Source organism: Haliotis rubra, unplaced genomic scaffold (genome assembly GCF_003918875.1).
Source record: "Haliotis rubra isolate DU_JTF1 unplaced genomic scaffold, ASM391887v1 Scf234, whole genome shotgun sequence".
NCBI lineage: Eukaryota > Metazoa > Mollusca > Gastropoda > Lepetellida > Haliotidae > Haliotis > Haliotis rubra.
In genome coordinates this window covers 855,902-877,073 of record NW_025766381.1, presented here as the reverse complement: position 1 = coordinate 877,073, position 21,172 = coordinate 855,902, and the positions used below count along the sequence as shown (strand labels likewise).

At 42.2% G+C, this 21,172-nt stretch overlaps 1 protein-coding gene across 1 annotated transcript in view; it reads left to right on the top strand.

The window, feature by feature from the left end:
- Positions 1 to 21,172, top strand: part of LOC124278272 — a 50,335-nt gene that overhangs the window by 12,845 nt on the left and 16,318 nt on the right. The window contains exons 17-37 of the mRNA XM_046713992.1: positions 340 to 521; positions 1,078 to 1,223; positions 1,811 to 2,134; positions 2,552 to 2,694; positions 2,865 to 2,935; positions 3,089 to 3,231; positions 3,994 to 4,160; positions 4,680 to 4,848; positions 5,287 to 5,843; positions 6,361 to 6,623; positions 7,017 to 7,214; positions 7,699 to 7,899; positions 8,905 to 9,044; positions 11,357 to 11,516; positions 12,857 to 12,927; positions 16,573 to 16,730; positions 17,345 to 18,550; positions 19,129 to 19,223; positions 19,520 to 20,053; positions 20,443 to 20,620; positions 20,878 to 21,062. Coding sequence (XP_046569948.1) covers positions 340 to 521; positions 1,078 to 1,223; positions 1,811 to 2,134; positions 2,552 to 2,694; positions 2,865 to 2,935; positions 3,089 to 3,231; positions 3,994 to 4,160; positions 4,680 to 4,848; positions 5,287 to 5,843; positions 6,361 to 6,623; positions 7,017 to 7,214; positions 7,699 to 7,899; positions 8,905 to 9,044; positions 11,357 to 11,516; positions 12,857 to 12,927; positions 16,573 to 16,730; positions 17,345 to 18,550; positions 19,129 to 19,223; positions 19,520 to 20,053; positions 20,443 to 20,620; positions 20,878 to 21,062 — 5,291 coding nt within the window. The remainder of the gene's footprint in view (positions 1 to 339; positions 522 to 1,077; positions 1,224 to 1,810; positions 2,135 to 2,551; positions 2,695 to 2,864; positions 2,936 to 3,088; positions 3,232 to 3,993; positions 4,161 to 4,679; positions 4,849 to 5,286; positions 5,844 to 6,360; positions 6,624 to 7,016; positions 7,215 to 7,698; positions 7,900 to 8,904; positions 9,045 to 11,356; positions 11,517 to 12,856; positions 12,928 to 16,572; positions 16,731 to 17,344; positions 18,551 to 19,128; positions 19,224 to 19,519; positions 20,054 to 20,442; positions 20,621 to 20,877; positions 21,063 to 21,172) is intronic.

Below are 21,172 nucleotides of genomic sequence, written 5' to 3'. Positions count from 1 at the left end.
GACAAGCATTCAACCAAGTAACCTAATCTGGACTCCCATTTTGTCCCCTCTTTCCTTCAGCATGTATAACTGGGAACCAGACATAGAACTTAGAATCCTCATGGGTTTCTACAGTAGAGGGTTACCATCATTTAGCCGTTGGTAAAATACTTTCATGCTGAGGCCAGAACGTAGATTGTGACAAGCGTTTATATGTATATTTCTATTTGTAGCAGTGAGACTGCTGTGGCCCTATTGGTAGCAGAATTACATGTTAATGTTATTGTCACGAAAACAATGTTCCACGTGGTTTGTTCTTAACAACAAATATCTGAAACTGGTAACAATTCTTCTATACAGTCGCGACTACACGTTCCACTCCTTGTCCCGTGTTCGCCGCGAGATCTTCCACATCGACTTCAGCGACGGTATTCGTCTCACCATTAAAGTGCCTGGCTTCCAGTATGACAAGACCTTTGGGACCAACAAAATAGGCGCAAGTCTTGGCCTTCGCATGATCAACATGCTGGACCTAAAGCTCCGTATGTATTGTTCATTGTCTAATTTCTCCATTAGCCATACACAGTGACATATCAACTTCACATCATTCTTGCGACTTGTGATCGGACGTTGTACAGAAAAGAAGTATGAATTACTCAATGTATTTAACAATGGTGACTATAGAACCTGTGGATTAGTGATGGTTTCGATACTCTAATGACATTAACAGGAGACGAAACATCCTTTCCTGTAGACCTTAAGACGTTTTACGATATACATTTCCTGTGCACATTCGGGTAAATTAGCAACTAAAGGAGGCCTATACTTCTTTGGGGCCTTCCGGCACTAACATATATTTCGCAACAGACTGGTAATAATAAAGGCAACTGACATTACCAACAACGCCCAATGCCGTCGAGATACGATGACACATAAAACCAAGCCTAACCAGCAGATGCATTTGGTCATACCAAAGTCAATCTATTCTGGACCCCAGTGCACAGAGGCACAGATGTTTATATTCGTTTACATAATTTGCCCTACATCTGTGCAACTATCATATTGAAATTCCTACATACTTGACCGTCTTGGTTTCAGATCCACTGCACAGTTTCTTCAAGATAGACGTGGACAATGCAGCGTGGGTGACAGCGAACATCGGCATTATTGGCAAACACGTGGACATCATCAGGGCGTCGCTCTGTTATGCTGGACACATTAACTACGACCTCAACATCTTAAAGGTTCATAGAAGTAACGTCTGACATAAATATGGGATGGCACAGTGATGTTGATTATTACATAAAGGGGAGAAAGATCGTATGTGATAACGTGCCGATATTTGCGCATGCGCAGCTCGCGATTCTCTATGCTGATTGATCAGGTGAAACCTCTACATATCAAAGTCGATGTCCACGGCAATATGACACTATCTTTTGATAATAACTCAGAATATTGAATAAATAAAGTTAGGCGAAAAATAGCCTGACTTCTGTGAAGTTTACCAGTAATGTTGGCAATTCATCCGTTTTTCTTGATATTCATTATATTCATATGACTAAAATATTGTTGCATGTGACGTTAAATTACAAAAAATTGCTAGTGTTAAATCTTTTTTAACACTGTATATTATTCACAATTAAAATGTCAGTGAGTGATATACAGAATACGGGTTTTCACTTCTCAGTCACACGAGCCAAAGGCTCGGGGCTAACACCACTAGATCACTGTAGACATATATAATCCGTACTTCCTTGTAATGGTTTCGGCATGCTCTCAATGTGAATGTTAGCCGTTTACATGTAAATAAAAAAAACGCATTTCCTTTCAGGATTACGACATCAACCACTTCAAGGACCTCCTTCAGAAGCTGGACGACATATTCCACTCTATAGTAGATGGCATCAAGGACGCAATCGACATGTTCAAGAAGATCACTCGGCCAGGCTATATTAAAGACATGCTTACGGAGATCATCAACTTCGTGAAGGGTCTTCCAGACCTGGTTGTCCAGTTTGTGGACGACTTTGTGATCCTTGTGAAGAAGGTGATCAGATACCATACTGATCCCATCATGGAAAGGGTGAAACAGATCGCGCAGAGGGTCAAGGCTTTTGCTGAAGAGATCAAACAAGACGCACTGGAGTTCTACCACGTAAGCTCTTCAATCAGGGTTAGGCACATGAAAGGGAACGGGCTATTATAGTTACCATTGATTGAATTGAAATGAACATGCCACGCGGGCGCTTGGCTCAGCACGCTAGATCTTGTCTAGGTCTTGGCCAGCTAATTGAGATCCTTGTATGGTCCCTATCCACAAAGTGTCAGTAGCGTTACGACCTGTCGTAACTCTATACTGTACCATTGGTTTACGAATGACGTAGTGCTTCGAACGCTTTGTGGATAAGGTCTCTGGTTCTGCACAATTTGTTGTTACTAGTCTTAGTACGTGAATTTGCAAAATCCAACCACATTATAAAGCTGAACTCTAAAGTGTTGTTTTAAAAATCCGTTTGAAACTTGCTATCCAGTGTTTGGTTGTCACGTTATACTCACAGCTTTGTTATTCCAGAGTATAGCTGACGCCGTGGTGATAACGCTGCCCGAAGTGGGCAAGATGCTGAAAGAAACTGGTGATGACATCATTGCAGTTTTCAAGGACTTCTTCAAAAGTCCAGCACAATCCTTCTCCAAACTTGGCATAGGTGTTATGAGGTATTCAGAGCTTTGTACTGTATTATATTATCAGTGTGATATCTTTTATAAGATTGACAGAGGCCGCGGAATTAGTTGTCGAAAGATTGGCATGTCACCCCTGAAAGCCCGGTTTGATTCTTAACATGAATATACTATATAATGCCACATATATTATATGTCATTTTAAGGGTTCGTCTTGCTGTGACCATGGTGATAGATGCCAAGAATAGGATAGTCGATGCCTGTGCATTCATGAAAGGTATGACCAACATGAGATACGTGTATATACATGTACATATAACATATACATATTGTGTACCAGATTATGTTATGGCGCTGTGTTTAATCTGCTTTTTATCCAGCAACATTGCATTAGGGGAAAGTTGATTTTCGCTATGATTATCTGTTTAAGGAACAAGTCCATTCTGGATGCATGTCGATGAAGAGGTCACTGGAATAACAGATGACATCAAAGACTTGGTTGACATGGTGGAGGACAAGGTGAACATGACAATTCACCCCAAGCTGTCAGGACCCGATGGCATTATGGGGCCTGTAAGTATATTTTCCCAATCTTCTTTCATACACTTCCATGATTCTTCATGAAAGCCGGCGGTGGGGTAGCCTAGTGGTTACATCGTTCGCTCGTCAAGCCCAAGACCCGGGTTCGATTCCCCTGTGGGTAAAATGTGTAAAGCCTATTTCTGCTGTCCCCCGCCGTGATATTGCTGAAATATTGCTAAAAGCGACGGGAAGCAAACTCACGCACTCACTTAGGCGTTAAATCCAGCGTAGCGTTTGTAACGATGGAAGTCTTTATAGTCAGTCAAAACCACGTCATACGTGACTTCATGTTCATTCAATAAAAAACAGTATAGTGAGATTAATTCAGCTGTATAAATGGAATAGAAGAACTATTATATACAATTTTCACAATTACCGCCATGAAACACAGCCGTCTATTTTCTGTGTTACACATTTCAATCACCATGAGGACCGCATTCTGTGTTACACATTTCACCATGAGGACCGCATACATATTGCTTATGTCCTTTTGTAATCAAGATTAAACTTATGTTTTGTGGACTGCTTTGTGAGACAAATGAAAGTAGTGAGTGAGTATAGTTTTACGCCACTTTTAGCCATATTCTAACAATGTCACGGCGGGGGACACCAGAAATGAGGTTCACACATTGTACCCATGTGGGGAATCGAATCGAATGTAACGAGCGCATGTAACCACTAGGCTACCCCACTGCACTGTATGTCAAATGAACATGTGAAACACTCTGATTCTCGTTGTACCTGCTCTTTCAGTACTCGATGAAGGTATGGTTTCACAACGAATCGCATGTGCTGCTATCCAGCGTCACAGAGAGGCTATCCAAAGTGCGGACCATGGCAGATCCGTTCTTCAAGGCGTACGCGGACGTCATGACTGTCGTCAAGGGAGTGAAGGAAGCATACGAAACCGTGAAACAAGTGTAAGATGTTGCTTTGTGTGGTGTTATTTAGCTGTATGGCGTACTCACCAATATTCTAGCTATATGGCGATGGTCTGTAAATAATCGAGTCTGGGCCAGACAATCCAGTGATTGACATTGATCTACGCAATTGGCATACGATGACATGCAGTGTCAACCAAGACCGACCATGGGTTACTGAAGATCAATTCTAACCAGGATCTTCGCGGGTCGTAAGATGGCTCTAATGTTTGATGATCAGTAATGGATGATCACATGGAATTGTGGAGATAATGTACACCCTATGTCTGATGCTCAGTAACATTACTGCTTTTGAGATGTAGCATTATTCAGTAAATACGCTTGACTTGAAAGCTGCAACGGAGAAATTAGAGAATATAGTGATTTAAAAGTCTAATATTCTCTTAGGCCATGGTATTAGGAAATGCAGTGTACCGTATCTTACCCAATAAAACAGGTATGTGAAATGAAACATCCTGGCGACACTTCAATACTTTGATATATCCGATATTCAAACAGGACCAGCGTAGGAAAGTCATTGGTTCAGAAGATATTTGGAAGCAAGTTCCACCGCAAGTTTCCAGCTGAGAGAGACTCCGGATCCTGTACAGAGGCTGTGTGGCCATCCACAGGCGGAAACAAGTATCACACTATCGGCGTTGATGTCAGTGCTAGAAGAGGACTGGCTGTACGTAAAATACATATGTGTACTTAGCGGTCGTTCAATCATATGTAAAGCATATATAATTACAGGGCTGTAAGATCTGAAACAAACATACACGCACATTCGGTTAATGCAACACCCACACACACCTTTCTGACAGCAGAGTAAACTTGTCCAATGTGAGTTCCATGCCGAAGCACGGGCGGTGGGGTACGCTAGTGGTTAAAGCGTTCGCCCGGTTTCGTTTCCCCACATGGGTGAAGTGTATGAAGCGCATTTATGGTGTCCACCGCCTTGATATTGCTGGAATATTGCTAAGAGCGGCGTGTAACTAAACTCATTCACTCACGCCATGCCGGTACAAGTGTATCGTGCCTTTAAGAACATGTGTGTATTGTGTCATACTAGCTTTTTCGTTTTTGTATATTATATATTGTATGGCATGTCTTTACATTGTGACAGATCGTTAACCCTGTAGCAGGCCTTGTCAATGCAACAGGACGTGATGAAATCACTATAACACCGACAGATGACAACTTCATTGAATACCAGATCGTCATCAACAACGTCGTTCCAAGCAACTACATCAAAGATTCAAGTGTCGTCATGGACGCCGGGGAGATCATCGGCACTGCTGGAGATACCAGATGCGTTCCCAACTTCATTCACGTAGCTCTTCGTGTCACAGAAACCGGAGAATACGCTGATCCATCTAAGTACCTCGACAGACTTCTACCCATACCACACTGGGAACAAGAATGTAACGAACACATATTTAAGTACGTAGGCAAGACGTATGAAGCCGACGGGATTACACATGAACCGCCCAAAGAAACGGAGGACCCGTACATGGGTGCACATTTCACCAAGATGACTGCTGCAGCTAATGTCCAACCCGACACAACCCCTCCTTTCAAACCTGCTGGAGTGGATCACCCAAATGCCAGGGCTCTCGCACCCTCCTTCTCCAAGCTCGTGTCGCCACTGAAGAACTTTGGTCTTATGTTGAAGGCAATCAAGTAAGTACGCAAGGTGGGGACAGTTAACACGTAGCCATTACGAACATCTGTCAAACTTTCCTTTTTATAAAGAGGTCCCTATATTTGGGGGTGGTGTAGCCTAATGGTTAAAGCGTCATCACGCTGGAGACCCGGGTTTGATTCCCCACATGGGTGCAATGTGTAAAGCCCCATTTCTGGTGTCGCCTGCAGTGAAATTGCCGGAAGATTTCTAAAATCGGTGTAAAACCAAACTCACTCACTCTCGCATATTTGATTTCCACTTCACAAGAACACTGACATGGTTTCTGGGATATTAGTGGAAAGATAAACAAAATGATTTACGAAGCTTACAATTCAGTTTATTGATAATATTATCAATGAAAAAATATCAGCGATGTGCAACAAGATGCCTTTACGACCAAATATTTCGCTCGTAATTCTATTTCTACGTCAGGATCAGAAATATCCCATCCCGCCTGTGTGTAACAATAACAAAAACCCAGAATCATCACTCGTTGTTTTCTATCTACAACAGGATACCCAGTATTGAGTCTGTCTTCAACATCAACACAATGTCGGTCTCCAAGCTGAAAGATATATTGAAGGCTAGGTCAGACATTGTTAAGGGTATCGACGAATTCGTGTCCGATGTCGCCCAATGTCTTAAATCCAAACCCGTCGAGGAACCGATGTCCTTCTCAACATTCAAGATGCATATGCTTCTGTCCCTGAACAAAATACCTGTAGTTGGAGACAAGATTGAAATGTTGGAATCTCTGATAACCAACGGCATGGATGGTAATGACCTTTCGTGCAATATTTTAAACTCTGTGACCCCGTGTGATGGCTTTTCCATCAATCTTATCTAATCCATATTTACCCCTGGATGTAGTTAAATGGCTAAGTAGTAAAAATGGTCTCTTCGATTGAATATTTTTTTTGTGTCATATCGGGACATTATCAGAATATTGCCAAAAATAATTCTCATTTTGTCTTTTGGTTAGATGTTTAAAAGTATTACTTTTTGTTTTTTTAAATCTTCAAGAAAGCTGAAATCAGTACTAAACATTAATGTACGGTCATGAATTGAGCATTGTATCTGTGTCTGATAAACTACATACTGTACGATCACGTCCTATTTGATGGATAGTCATGTTTGCATTGAATAAAACGGCTTCTTTTTAACCACAGATTGTCCAAACTTGAAGGCGGGCATGTCCTTTGCCTTCGGGCACCTGTGTACCCCAGACCCCGACTGCCACGGCATGACATGTGGCGTGATGTTCCCATACTCTCACTACGTGAAGTCTGTCAAGGTGCACATCAGAACATGTGGCTCTACCTTAAACCTGACAGCCCCTGGGATGAAGCACGTCCAGGATACCCATGGTATGCTATATACGATGTATACCCATCGATATTTCTAGTTTAACGTGAAGCACATGGTGTCCCTTAATGGTTGAACGATCGAGTTAAATGACATACCGTTTTGATTTTAAAACATATGCATTTTCAAGATTTACAAAGTGATTCGTCGGGTAAATCATTTTGAAATCATGGCACTACACATTTATTATTGAAATCGACCTCATTGGTATGATAATCATTACGTTTTCATATTTCTATGTTAACATTTAGCCACACTCATTATATTCATATTATTTTGAAGTCAAATCATTCTCAGACAGCTGGAGTGGTTAAAAGCCGGAGACCCAGGTTCGATTCCCCACATGGGTACAATGTCTGAAGCCCATTTCTGGTGTCCTCAGCTGTGATATTGCTGGAATATTGCTAAAAGCGGCGTAGAACTAAACTCAGCCACTGACAGATGGAATGACTGTGTTTAAATCATAGTTTTGCGATTTTGTTCAAGGTGGCGTTGAGATCCACGTGCCTCTGCTTGACGACGTTGTGGAAGGGATGCACATTGTTTTCCAACTGAGTACAGTTCAAGATGGGAAGGACCTGATCGCGAACCTCACGGGCAGTCTCTGCTCAACAGAGTTTGGTTCCTGTTTGCCTGCTGTCGGCATCATAAGAGGCGCAAAGTTCCGCAACCCCATGTGCACTGCAGGTAACAATGAATGCTGAATGCCTCATGATGATTTCAGACTGAAAGTGTTCAGCCAGATCTGTTTGTCGGAACATAATCCATGTCGACGTATTGCATGGCTTGGTCAGCCTCAGTGAGCCATCCTACAACTAGGTACAAGTACACCGACTGCGTGGATCGCTGTTTCAGCATCAATCACTAGGTTATTAGATCCAGGTTCGATATTATACAGGCCTTCACCAAATAGCCGGGACAATGCTGAATGCATGCTAAACAATAAGAAACAAACACAGCTCTAACTGTTGGGCAGAAATACCTTATTTCCTCTAATAAGCGCCGGGTCTCTAATAGGCTTTGGGGGTAAATTAGGAAATAAGCGCCAGGTAGGGTTTTTTTAATAAATGTATTCTCCCTTGATCCAAAAATAGATTTATTTTTGGAATGGTCCCTAACTTGACGTAACGCTCACTAACAATTAATTACGGTACACCTAGTGAGCGCAATAAGCGCCTGGTATGGAAGTCCGTTGAAAACATATAGGAAATGCGGTATGTGTAATAGCACTACCGCTGTTTGAAAAGTGTCGATAAGACAGCCAAATATTACATCACAGGCTCACTAGTGAAACATATTACCAGCAGCAGGAATGTGTGTATATTTCCAATTATGTGACAATCTTCTTTTTGACCAAGTGGACCAAGTCGGGGTTCGATTCCACAAATGGGTACACTATGTGAAGCCCAGCGGTGTTGATCCCCGATTTGATATACCTGAAATATCGTCCAAAGTCAAAAACGTTTCCGTTTTGGAATGTTTGCAAGCCAAAGCATCTCATTCTGTCCTTTCTCTGATAACTGAGATGATAAAAATCTCATATCGTTAATATTCATTTGAATTGTTATAGTGAATAATAAGAAGTTACATTTGCCAAAATACATTAGTATTCAGGTACTCGTTTTGTAGAGATACACTATTTACGCCCAATAATACGTCAAGTTGATGCATAATACGTTTTGTATTTCACAGTCAAACTAAATACCAGCCTGGAGTTCCAAATCGAGTCCATGCCAATCCGAATGTGGATGTCAAAGATGTCGCAGTGTCATCTGGATATTCCCAAAGCAGTTGGACTGCTGAACGATATCAGAGGAGGCATCCTTCACGAGGTATGCACGTCGTTTACATAACATGCTTAAAATGGCGGATAAATAAGGATTCATTGTCACTGTACTGGGTGCCTCACGTACTTACTCCTTCAACTCGCAGTATGGACTATCCTTACACGCCGACCAAGGGTATATGAACAGCACTTAACATTCAGCGTTACTTTCACACTAAACATAATAGTTATTATTTAAAAATTGATTTTCGATCAGGAAATAACTCTATTCCATTGCTAAAATACATATCAACCCCAAGTCCTGTCTTGTTTTGAGTTCCACACAAATTAGATCAGATGGACACTAGTGGTGTTCCGATTAATTGAAATAATCGAAGATTGGTCGCAGTGACCAAACGACCAAGCAATCGATCACATTTTCTCATAATCGAACATAAACGATTTTGGAACTACTGTTTTAGTCTTTGAAAAACTTGACAATGGAACATATCTTAGAAATTGTCAGGGCCTGAAAACGTGTTTAATTCTTAGAAAACTCACTTCACTAACTGAAAAGACATGACTGAATATTTCTCTAAGACTCAAGGAAGTTTATGTTCATGATATATTAGTCATCACTTTAAAGTAGCAAGTTGCATCATGTTATACATATCTGCAATATTGGAATGGAAAATCTGAAAAATCTCGCTAACCAATTTTTTTCGAAGATTGTTCGTTGGTAATGAAGCAATCATTAATTGTGAGATTTCAACCAATTCCCAACACTAATGGACACTCAAATCAATTATGCAACAAACTGAAACGGTGAATCTCAAAGAGTAAAATTTATATTGATGTGGTAGTCCTAGTCCTAGCACACGTGCAGTGCCGTCGTTATTAGGGGGCAACCAACTATTGCAATAGTTTTCTCTCTCCTTAAATTGTCTCATTTGAAGTTGTCATTTCCCAAATGAATGTATAGTTTGTATGGATAAAAACAAGCTGAAGTAGTTTCATCTTTTTTAATAACTGACCAGAAACTTGAAACCCAGATGAAGTACACAGTTAAAACATAACTCAATGAAGCTGCAAGTCTGTACCTAAACATCCTGTATTTTGCGCTGCGCATTTATCAACGAAAGTCAATTGTTGAACTATCGATAGTAACAAATACTATCGATGCTTCGATAGGTTTTCGTTTCTATCATCGATTAATTGCCATGGGAGACTCAACAATTGCAATCCATCGACAGTTCGATGCATCGTTAAAGCCCTAGTCGTTTGGCTGTCTTAAAAATCAGATGAGTATGTACTGTGCTCATATATTGTTTCCCTACAATGTACCTAATGGTCCGTGGGTGAGATTATTGATGATAAGGGACGGTGGGGTAACAAACTCCGCTTGCCATCCACGATCCGGTTTCGATTCCCCAAATTAATCCAATATAAAACCAATTTCTGATGCCCAAATATTGCTGGAATATTACTACAAGGGGCGAAAACCATACTAAGTGGTCCATTTTTTATTTTGTTATTATGATATATTTTATATTATTGTAATGGATTTAGTCACATTCACATGTGAAAGATGGTTATTCAGTGAATAACGTACACTATAACAAGACTCAATTTTATATTGTGTTAATGGCAATATATTTTCTATTTCTGTGGAATGTTATAGTCAGATATACTAAAACGTGATAATTAATTTGCTCATCTCTCTTGATAAGATAATGTGAGTGAGTAAGTATGGTTGTACGCCGCTTTTAGCAATATTTCAGCAATATCACGGGGGGACACCAGAAAAGGGCTTCTGAAATTGTGCCCATGTGGGGAATCGAACCCGGTTTTTCGGCGTGACGAGTGAACGCTTTAACCAGTAGGCTAACCCACTGCCCGATAAGATGATGTGGGCTATAGGATCTTCAGCAACTACATGTGACAACAATGATAGGGAGCATGGGGACTTACAATACTCCCGCCAGTGAGTGAGTGAGTTGGGGTTTTACCCTGCTTTTAGAAATATTTCAGCGGTGGACACCAGAAATGTGATTTTGGCATGACGAGCGAACGCTTTGACTACTAGGATACCCCACCGCCACCAGGTCATACTCTGATAGCATATTCCAGAGTAGAAATACATTGAGCTACACAGGCTCACACGTTAGTGTGGTTCGTTTCTCACTGAGGGGCGGTTGGGTAGCCCAGGTGTTAAAGCGTTCCCTCCTCACGCCGAAGACCCCGGTTCGATTCCATACAAATGTGTGAAGCCCATTTCTGGTGTTCCCCGCCGTGATATTGCTAAAAGCAGCGTAAAACCTAACTCACTCACTCGCTCGTTTCTCACTGAATTGTTGCAGTGATTCTTCTGTCTTGTAGCTATTTGACACAAAGAAGACGGTGATGGAAGTACTGCAGCAGGAGTTCAAGGCCAAGAAAGACAGCTGTACTCATAAAGTTATTCCAGTGAAATCTATCGATATGACCTTCTTTGCTATACGCTACCGATTTATGGTTGGGCCAATTCCAATGAACTTAGGTAAGTATATAAAAGACCCGTGAAGATTCGGGTTGGAATTTGTCTTCAGCAACCCATCTTGTCATAAAAGGCGACTAACAGGATCGGTTGGTCAGGCTCGCTGACTTTGATGGCACATGTCATCGTATCACAATTGCGGAGATCGATGCTCATGCTGTTGATTACTGGATTGTCTGGTCCAGACTCGATTACATACCGCCGCCATATAGCTGGAATATTGCTGATTGATGCGGAGTGCTGCGTTAAACAACAACCAACCAAGCATATGGGAGAGGTTCAAGGATTACATTAGGTTATATGTGTGCATGCTTTACTTCAGGGCCCCGTTTCACCAAGCGATCGTAGCGCTAAGGTGATCGTTACTCCCTTAGACTTAAGATAGTCGTAGCGCTACGATCGCGTTGTGAAACAGACCCCTGGCTAGCTATTCTCGAAACGTTCGTTAACGTTCGATCAAAGTTACGAATTGTTAGGGCTACGAACGTTTCGAGTATAAGGGCCCTGGTCTTGATTTCACTCACAGAAACTATATATAGCTATATGGCTTCACTCACTTCACTCCCCATACCACTCCCTGTTTGAATTTATAATCTTTACGTTGGATCAAAGTAGGGTTTTAGTTGCGCTTTAATTGTCATCGGGTTTTATTGACAATCCCAAGGTTGTATGATGTTGTATACCATCGTACATTGCTGTACATTGTTGTGAGTCGTCACGCCAAAGCCGCGAGTTCGATACCCCACATGGGGAACAATGTGTGAAGCCCATTTCTGGTGTCCCCCGCCGTGATATTGCTGGAATATTGCTAAAAGCGGCGTAAAACACAATTCACTTACTACTAACATCGCAATAATATTTTCATATGACCGAAGGGAGCAAAATAATGTTTACTGTACCACATTCTTAACAATACATATACAGTTCTTGTCATGAAGGACCCGTGAAGATCCGGGTTAGAATTGATCTTCAGTAACCCATGCTTGTCGTAAGAGGCAACTAACGGGATCGGGTGGTCAGGCTCGCTGAGTTGGTTGACACATGATGTCATCGTATCCCAATTACGTAGATTGATGCTCATGCTGTTGATCACTGCATTGCCTGGTCCAGACTCGATTATTTACAGACTTCCGCCATATCGCTGTAATATTGCTGAGCGTGGCGTAAACCTAAATTCAATCAATCAATCTTGTTATGAAGGTAATTATTATGCCTCACCGAACAGTACTCGGTACTATTTCATCACTTTAATAGAATCCTCATTTCTCTTTAAGGGCCCCTAGTCTTTCAGGGCAAGGTACAGCCCATTTCACTGATAAAGTTATTATTATCAATGATTTCAGGATTTGGAGCTGGTGGCTCAGTTGGAGTTGAGATTGCACTTGGTGCTTGTTTCATGAGCATGAGCCTTGAGGTAACAGTTTTAGTTATTGCTTAATAATTAACATGGTTCTTGTATTTAGCATCAAGGGTGAGAAAACTGAAAAAGTAAAATCATAACAATCATCATATGGTATGTTCCTGATATATCATTATCACACCTTAAAATCAGACTGAAGATGTTCTTTTTATAGTTATATTCATTTCATTTGGTTGTTTTCGTTTCATCGACCGCTCAGGTTTTACATACATGTCATACGTCAACCATGCCACAATAGAGGGATGGGCCTATACATTGTTTTTAGTCAAGCACCTGTCAATATGTTTTTTCATTATGTGCATGCACACTGCCCTTTTGGCAGTCACATATATATACTCTTTGCTTAGCTTAAACGTTGCAGGTACTAGATATAACATCCCTATAAGGGCGATGGGTAGCTAAGTGCACAGGCAAACTGTAGCGCAAATAGGGTTGCGCAACAGAGAGAATAATGACCAACCAGTCTTCCTATATGCGAGCGAAGCGAGCACAGGTTGGCAACGTAGCTCCCTCGCTTCGGTTAAAAAAATATTTACAATATCAAAATAAAATATCGCCACCATCAAAGGTAGGCCCCCTTTCCTCACAGGGTTAAGTATACGAAGTCCGCTTCTGGTGTCCCTTGCCGTGATACTGCTAAAAGGCGTAAAACCATATTCGCTCACATTACCACATTGTATTTCTTGTTGCAAAATGGAAGGATGTCAATGAAGGCTAGTATACTGAAAGCCATTAAAAATGAAATTGGTATTTGTTGTCCTGGAGCTTACAAAAGTTCTACTGAAGATTGTTTTTCGTGCGATACAGAGCATGTAGGGATAACAGGCTGTTATTCTGGCCCATTTGGAATTCGAGTCCCGGGAGCATTCCTCTCACATGAACTTCGATGCTTAAAACCGAACCTTTGACATTTCTCGTAAACACAACCACATTCATGAAACACGTTGTGCGCGAGCGTTACCTGCACCCAGGCCCTTTAAAAGCACAAGGTATTGTGAAACTCAATCACTTTGAGAAAATGCCACGCTTGACACAAGCCGAAAGGAATCAGTCTATCGGTACAGTCAGCCAAGGTGTTTCAGATGTGATGATTGCCAGGCACTTTAATGTGCATCCATACAGTGTTGGTCGACTCAGACGTTTCGGGCCACCGGAAGTGTTGCTGATCGTTCGCGACCTTGTGCACCACCTGTGACGACAGCTCGACAGGACCGCAATATCCGAGTTTCACACTTGCGAAATCGATACGGCTGCTGATACGGCAAGGAGGACAATTGGGACAAGACAACGTCATGTCAGCGCCCCAACCGTGGCCCAACCTTATTGCATCGCCTCAGTCTTGCCAGACAGCGATGGGCAGCTAATGGGGCCGATCTTGGCAACATTCCTTGGCGAGATGTCATTTCTTTCAGATGAATCGAGGTTTAACTTATCCTTTGTAGATGGACGTCAACGGATTTATCGACGTCGAGGAGAAAGACTTGCGCCAAACTGGGTCCTTCAACATGATCGTTTTGGAGGGGGTGGTGTCATGATCCTGTGTGCTATCAATGCCAACTTCCGATCCCAGATAGTAGTGGTTAACGGCAATCTGATTACTCAACCTTATGTGGACAATATCCTTCGTCCGGATGTACTCACAATGATGGATCAACATGGCGGTCGCAACCGTTTTGTGTTTCAACATGATGATGCACGTTCCCCTGCAGACAGGGACTATTTGAATAATGAGAATACTTGTGTGGTGGACTGGTCTTAGACATGAACTTGGACTGCGAGTTCTAAAACAACTTGTGCCACCAAGGACAGTTGCTGAATTGACACAGGCCCTTCAACATCACTGGCAGACCATCCCACAGCTGTTCTTCAGAAATGTGTGTCTTTCAATGACTGCGAGCATGTCTTGCAGCGTGTCACGGTGGCACACACGATATTCACTGCAACTGACCCCATCTTTGTTTGATGTCGCTGTTGCGTCACTGATGTTGTTGTTGACTGGACATTTTCAGATGAAATTATCCACAGATTCTCACTTAAAACATAGATGCCAGTTACATAGAGTCAAAAAAGAAACTTCACATTCTTTCTTCAGGGCACTATAAAAGAACAAGAGATGGTAAGATCGTTAAATTGTTATTATTTCATTGCTGAGATCTGTGTGATGTACTCGATACACTGACAGTGCTATAATCAGTTCCATTAGGCTACACCGCCGTTCCAAAACATGGGTATACAGAATGTCAAGTCACAAGAATAAAAATGCGAAATTTCTCAGTTCAATATCGTGTATGGCCGCCCCGCGCATTCACCACTGCCGAACACCGTCTCCTCATCGACTGCCTGATGCTTGTGAACACGTGGTTGGGGATTCTGCGCCATTGCTCTTGCAAGGCAGCGCCAATTTCCTGCAAATTCTGAGGTTGGTTCCTAAGACCACGAAGCCTTCTCCCAAGTGCATCCCAAACGTGCTCTATTGGATTAAGGTCAGGGGACCTCGATGGCCAGTCCATGACGTTGATTCCAGTGTTTTGAAGGAAATTTCGTGTCAACATCGCGGTATGCGGCCGAGCATTATCATGCTGGAAGTGTAGACCTGGGCCATGAGCCGCCATGAAAGGAACGAGTTCAGGGGTGAGCACCTGGTCGCGGTAAGCAGCAGCTGTGAGGTTTCCACGGATGACCAGAAGTCGGGAACGGTTGTTCTCACAGAAAGCACCCCACACCATGCAACTTCCGCCCCCGAATCTGTCGACTTCCTGTACACAACATTGGGCATACCGTTCACGACGTCGTCTCCAGACTCTATGCCTGCTGTCCGCGAATCTGAGGGTTCATTGCTAAAGACGACTCGATTCCAGTCTCTCTGGGTCCATCGGAGGTGACGTTGGGCCCACAGCAGACGTTGACGTTGATGAAACGGCGTCAATATTGGCCCACGATATGGACGTCGAGAATGGAGATTGGCAGCCCGCAACCGATTTCGAATGGTCTGTGAGGACAGTCGACCTCTAAACATCTCAGCCCTGGTTCGTGTAGGACGTGTAGGACGATTTGACGGTCTTCTGCTCGTGACGTCACACGTGGACGACCCGACCTTGGGCGATCAGAAGTGGTGCCAGTTTGTTGTAGACGACCTCGCAAGTCATACACAGTACGACGGCTGCATCCCATTGCTCTTGCGACGTCAATAACTGATCTTCCCGCTTGCAACATGCCAACGGCACGTTCACGTTGCACATTTGACAATCGTGGCATTTCAAGTACCGTTAGAACTGTGGTTTAAAAGTGTTTTTTCAATTCTTGACGCCAATGCAAACACGTGCATATGAAGAAAACTTCGATGCGAAGATCACGTGATCGACTGCACGTGCAAAACCTGATTTGGCACTAACTTCATTTGCACGACGAATGGATGGGTTTGAGTGGGTTTTGCTAACGTTTTTCTAGAGTCGAAAGATAGGGATCCCATTTCGGATACATAGATGTATCATCAGATAAAAATTATTCATTATTTTTCAAATTACATTTTGTGAAGTTTCTTTTTTGACTCAGTTTATGTTGACATTTGTGTGAGTAAAGAAAGTATGAATGTCAAATTGCGTTTTTAATGGCTTTCAGTATATTTCCTCTGCATTGTAGGCCACGGTTACACCCAGTGCTTCCCTGAATGTATGGGGCAGTCTTGGGGTGGACATAGGATTCGCTTATGGAGGAATTAAACTGACAGGGTACATCATGCAAACCAAGTTTCCAGTGACCGGCGGCCTAAGATTTTCGAAGTTCCCCTTGGATGTGACGTAAGATATCGTTTCGTATTTTTCTTCTATTATTAGCCTGTGCTTTGCTCCTTGTCTCATATAGATTCCATAACAGTTTGAATTTTTCTTAAGAACGTTTGTCTCATAAGTCATATAGTTAAAAAAGTAATCAAATTATTGATTATATATTTAGAAACGTACATTATATATCGAACATCAAAATGTCAGGCTATTCTGGAAAGTCATTACCTGTGCCTAAAGAGTTTATTACATTGATATTAAAGGATAATGTACATAGTTAGTCTTCAGCTAAAATATATTTCAAAAACAACTAGCCAAATATTCCAGCTCTAAACACAGGTTAACCTTTGCTGAATGGTCAAAACTTAGTCGGTTAAAATGTGGACGTCACATTTAGACTTCCGACATTGTGTACACTGTGTGAAAGTTCCTGTATTCCAAGATTGTGGCTTTATCTCCAGACAAAAATGTATTCATGAAATCAGTGTCAGTTCCATTTGGTTTCAGGAAGGACAAATGTATCTTAATGCACAAACAGTGTTATTACAGCACTGATTATTTTCGATCTGTCCAAAGTATATAGTAGTGCTCTGATGTGTCGATGAATTTTATGAAGACTACTATTATTTCAGCGCAAAGATGGACATGGAGATGGTGCCACTCACACTGGTACTGTCGGCATATGCAAAAGTCAGACTGATTTTTAAAACTGTGACAGTATATAGAGGGAATATATGGCACTATTCAACGCCAACAATAAGGAGGAATATTTTCACACATCCGTACAAAGGCACTGACTCTTCACCACCAACGTTTTCCAAGAATGCTGTTGGAACCAGGAACAGGAGATCCACTGGTTCTGGAGGATGCGAGGTGAGGCAGCTGAAAGGACGGTCTCCATCTGACACAGCATTTCTTCTGAAAGTTACGACCTATGACGACGTGAGCGATGTCAAGGTGGATTATGCCATAGGAACATACTCGGGTGGAACCAATGTTGTTGAGTGGACTGAAATGTCCGGAAACACACTTACAATGCCTGCAAAACTCACATACGGCATTCCTCTTTATTGGACAGTAAGGGCAAGGAATAGTGAGGGTGGCGAGGCTTTGACACAGTGCATGCTGCACACATACGATGACAGTCCTCCAGATGGTAGAGTTGATGAAGATTTCAGGATATCAAGTAATCCATTTGAACTTGGAGGCACGGTTGTAGTGCTGGATGACAGCATAGTCGATCCTCAACAGGAAATAGCTCTTGGATTCGGCCCTGGAGCGCAGGGTTATGAGGTCATATCCTGGGAGCCAGTGTCTCTAGAGAGAACAACCATGAGATCAGGGGAACCAACGGATCTGAAGTATTTCTCTCTGCCAAATACTGGAAGTTTGACTGCTAAACCAATGAAGAGCCTCACGACACGATTTGACTATGAGTGTGCGAAACAGTGCATTGCTTTTGGCCAGAATTGTGTTTCATTTGACTTTGAATACAATTTGCAAACCTGTGATCTTCATTCTGTTAGTGAAGGCCCCAGTGCAGCACTCCGGCTAAATGGCAATTACAAGTCCTTTGAGAGACTCGGCGTAGGTCAGAATCATTACAAGATCTTCAAAAACCTTAACCTTACACACAAGGAGACATATTTCATGAACACCCATGTTACCAATGAACTTGGGTATGAGAGCCACCTGTCCTCGCACGGAACATTAATAGATCTGACGCCTCCAAGTCCTGGACCAGTCGGGAACTTCACGAAGGATGAATTCACGTTTGATAGCTGCTCGGCATCTATCCTCCAGCGCTGTAAGGATATCTCGAAACTTCCTAACCACAGGTGTGTATACATTTGTCCAAGAAATACAATATGATCATGGGCGTCCGTCATGTTGAATATAAAACTTTCATTGTTTGGCTACTACAATATTGTTTAATAATTATATCACCTATATTTGTTAACCTACATTGTGCAGTGTCATCCCATTGGCTCTTCTGAAAGAGTGAGTGAGTGAGCGAGCAAGGGAGGGGCTGAGTGAGAGAGTTGGTTGGTCTCAATGCCTTCCTGAAGGTATTCCACATTTTGTCAGCTTAATGTGGCTGAGTGAGTGAGTGAGTTTAGTTTTACGCCGCTTTTAGCAATATTCCAGCAATATTACGGCGGGGGACACTAGATATGGGCTTCACACATTGTACCCATGTGGGGAATCGAACGCGGGTCTTCGGCGTGACGAGCGAACGCTTTGACCACTAGGCTACTCCACCGCCCCTGAAAGTCTGAAGCGATACATGTCGTACATGTTTACCAGTTTGGTGAAATCCACGAGTATGGCGCTGACAAACCCAGTAATGTTAACGTCCAGTTAACATCATGTTTCATTTTGTCTTGTTAACGTTTCCTGGTCTATCGTATTCAAGGAAAATAATCGATGGAGCTGATGGCGAGACTGTCTTCAATGGCCACAAACGTCTGTTTGATGAAAAGTACACCCTCTCTAATAATCTCATTGGAGGTAAAAGAAATATTATTTTACTGTTTGAATACCAGTTTGACCTGAAACTCATTTCACACAGTGTACTCTCTAAACTTATATTTATCCTTGAATCTCATCATGCTAATTGGGACTGGTACACATAGAAATACTTACTTGCATTAAGTTTTCGTAAAGTTGTGTATTGTCTTTTTGGTAGTGGACTGTGGGTAGCCAAGTAATTTCTGACACATTACCGATGTTTCAGTAGCTCAAAGTTGCATAAAACCATATTCACTTACTCTTGTTGCTACACATATGGTATTAATGTCACACAGGAAACTGGGATGGCTTTCATGACAACGAGACTGGCATCTATGGTTACACTTGGGCAGCCGGTACATCTGTGTGTGCAAACAACGTGGTTGACTACAACGACCCTCATGCTAAAATACCCAACAGAAATGAGTGGACCTACAGCGGGTTGACCTCAGACCTTCACCTCTCAGATGGGCCTCATTACATCACAGTTCAAGCTGTCAACAACATCATACATGGAGGTGCCCTTGTCACAACAGTGTGCCACTCAACACCCCTCATTGTAGACACGACGCCCCCTATCTTCAATGGCATAGATGACGTCTTCTTTGATGGCGATTTTGAGCTCCTGGGACTGTACTTCAATGGATCTGATCCTCTCTCTAAAATTGCCCACGTCCACGTTGGCCTTGGGTTAACCCAAAATGATGTCACCTTGCGCCCCTATGAAGAATATAAAAGCTATACTAACCCGAAACAATATGTGCTGGTGGATGATTTTGTCCTGAAACCCGGAGTTGCTGCCTGGCCAAGAATCCGACTTACCAACAACGGTATGTTGGCACAATGCGTCTAAAACCTGTAACATAATACCATTGTTTCCCGAGCGGGGTTATGGATGAGAATTGCTCTTCAGCAACCATTTCACGTCGTAAGACATGCTGACTGGATGGTCTGGCGATTGAGTTGGCTGATAGCATGGCATACCTACCAATGATTTTGGATCATTCTGATAGTATCAATACATGTTTTGTCTGGTCCAAAATATTTACAACCTACCATCTGGACAATTCCAGTATCATAAACAAATACACACTTATGTGAAATATATATCCTAATGACAATCCTAATCCTGATAAGAGGATAGAACCTGATTTTTCACTTTGTCATACATAGTGTAAATGAAATCACACTATCCTTCTTCTCTTTCCGTGTCTTCAAGTGGGTCTTTCAACAAGTGGCCATGCCAACGAACCCATTGTCATTGACAACACGCCTCCAGTAGCTGGCCTAATCAGCGATGGGGCAATTGTAGGCACAGATATGGACTACCAGGCACAGGCTAATACCATTTGCGCACAGTGGAAAGATTTCTTCGACCCGGAGTCGGGCATTAAGACGCAAGTTTATAACATATTGTCTCTAATCTCTTATAATGTTGTTTTTGTTCATGTTAGTGATTTCTGCAAAGCGCTAGCATCGTTATAATCAATTTATTTGTGGTTTCTATCCATACATATTTTTACTTTGTATTAGTAGGGAAAACATATTTCAAAGAAACTGCACCTAAATTGTTTCATGAAGCCAGTAGAATATCCCTCCATGGCTATAAACATTTATATATTTGTAACAGATATGCATTCCTTTTGGGGTACAGGTACATGTGGGGCGTTGGCACCAAACCTGGCAGAGACGACGTTGTCAAGTTCAAAGATGAGGACCGGATAATCCATGATGATTGCGCCAAAGTTTCCCTGACTCACAACACGACCTATTACTCATCCATCATCGCATTTAATGGAGCCTTGAACATGATGAGAGTCAACACTACTTCTAATGGAGGTATTGGAACATGTATTACAGTGTATTGAGGGTTATGAAAGAAAACCTAAAATTGTCTCTGTGAAAAATGATGAATTTTATGTTTAATAAAAACTCGATGTTAAATGTCT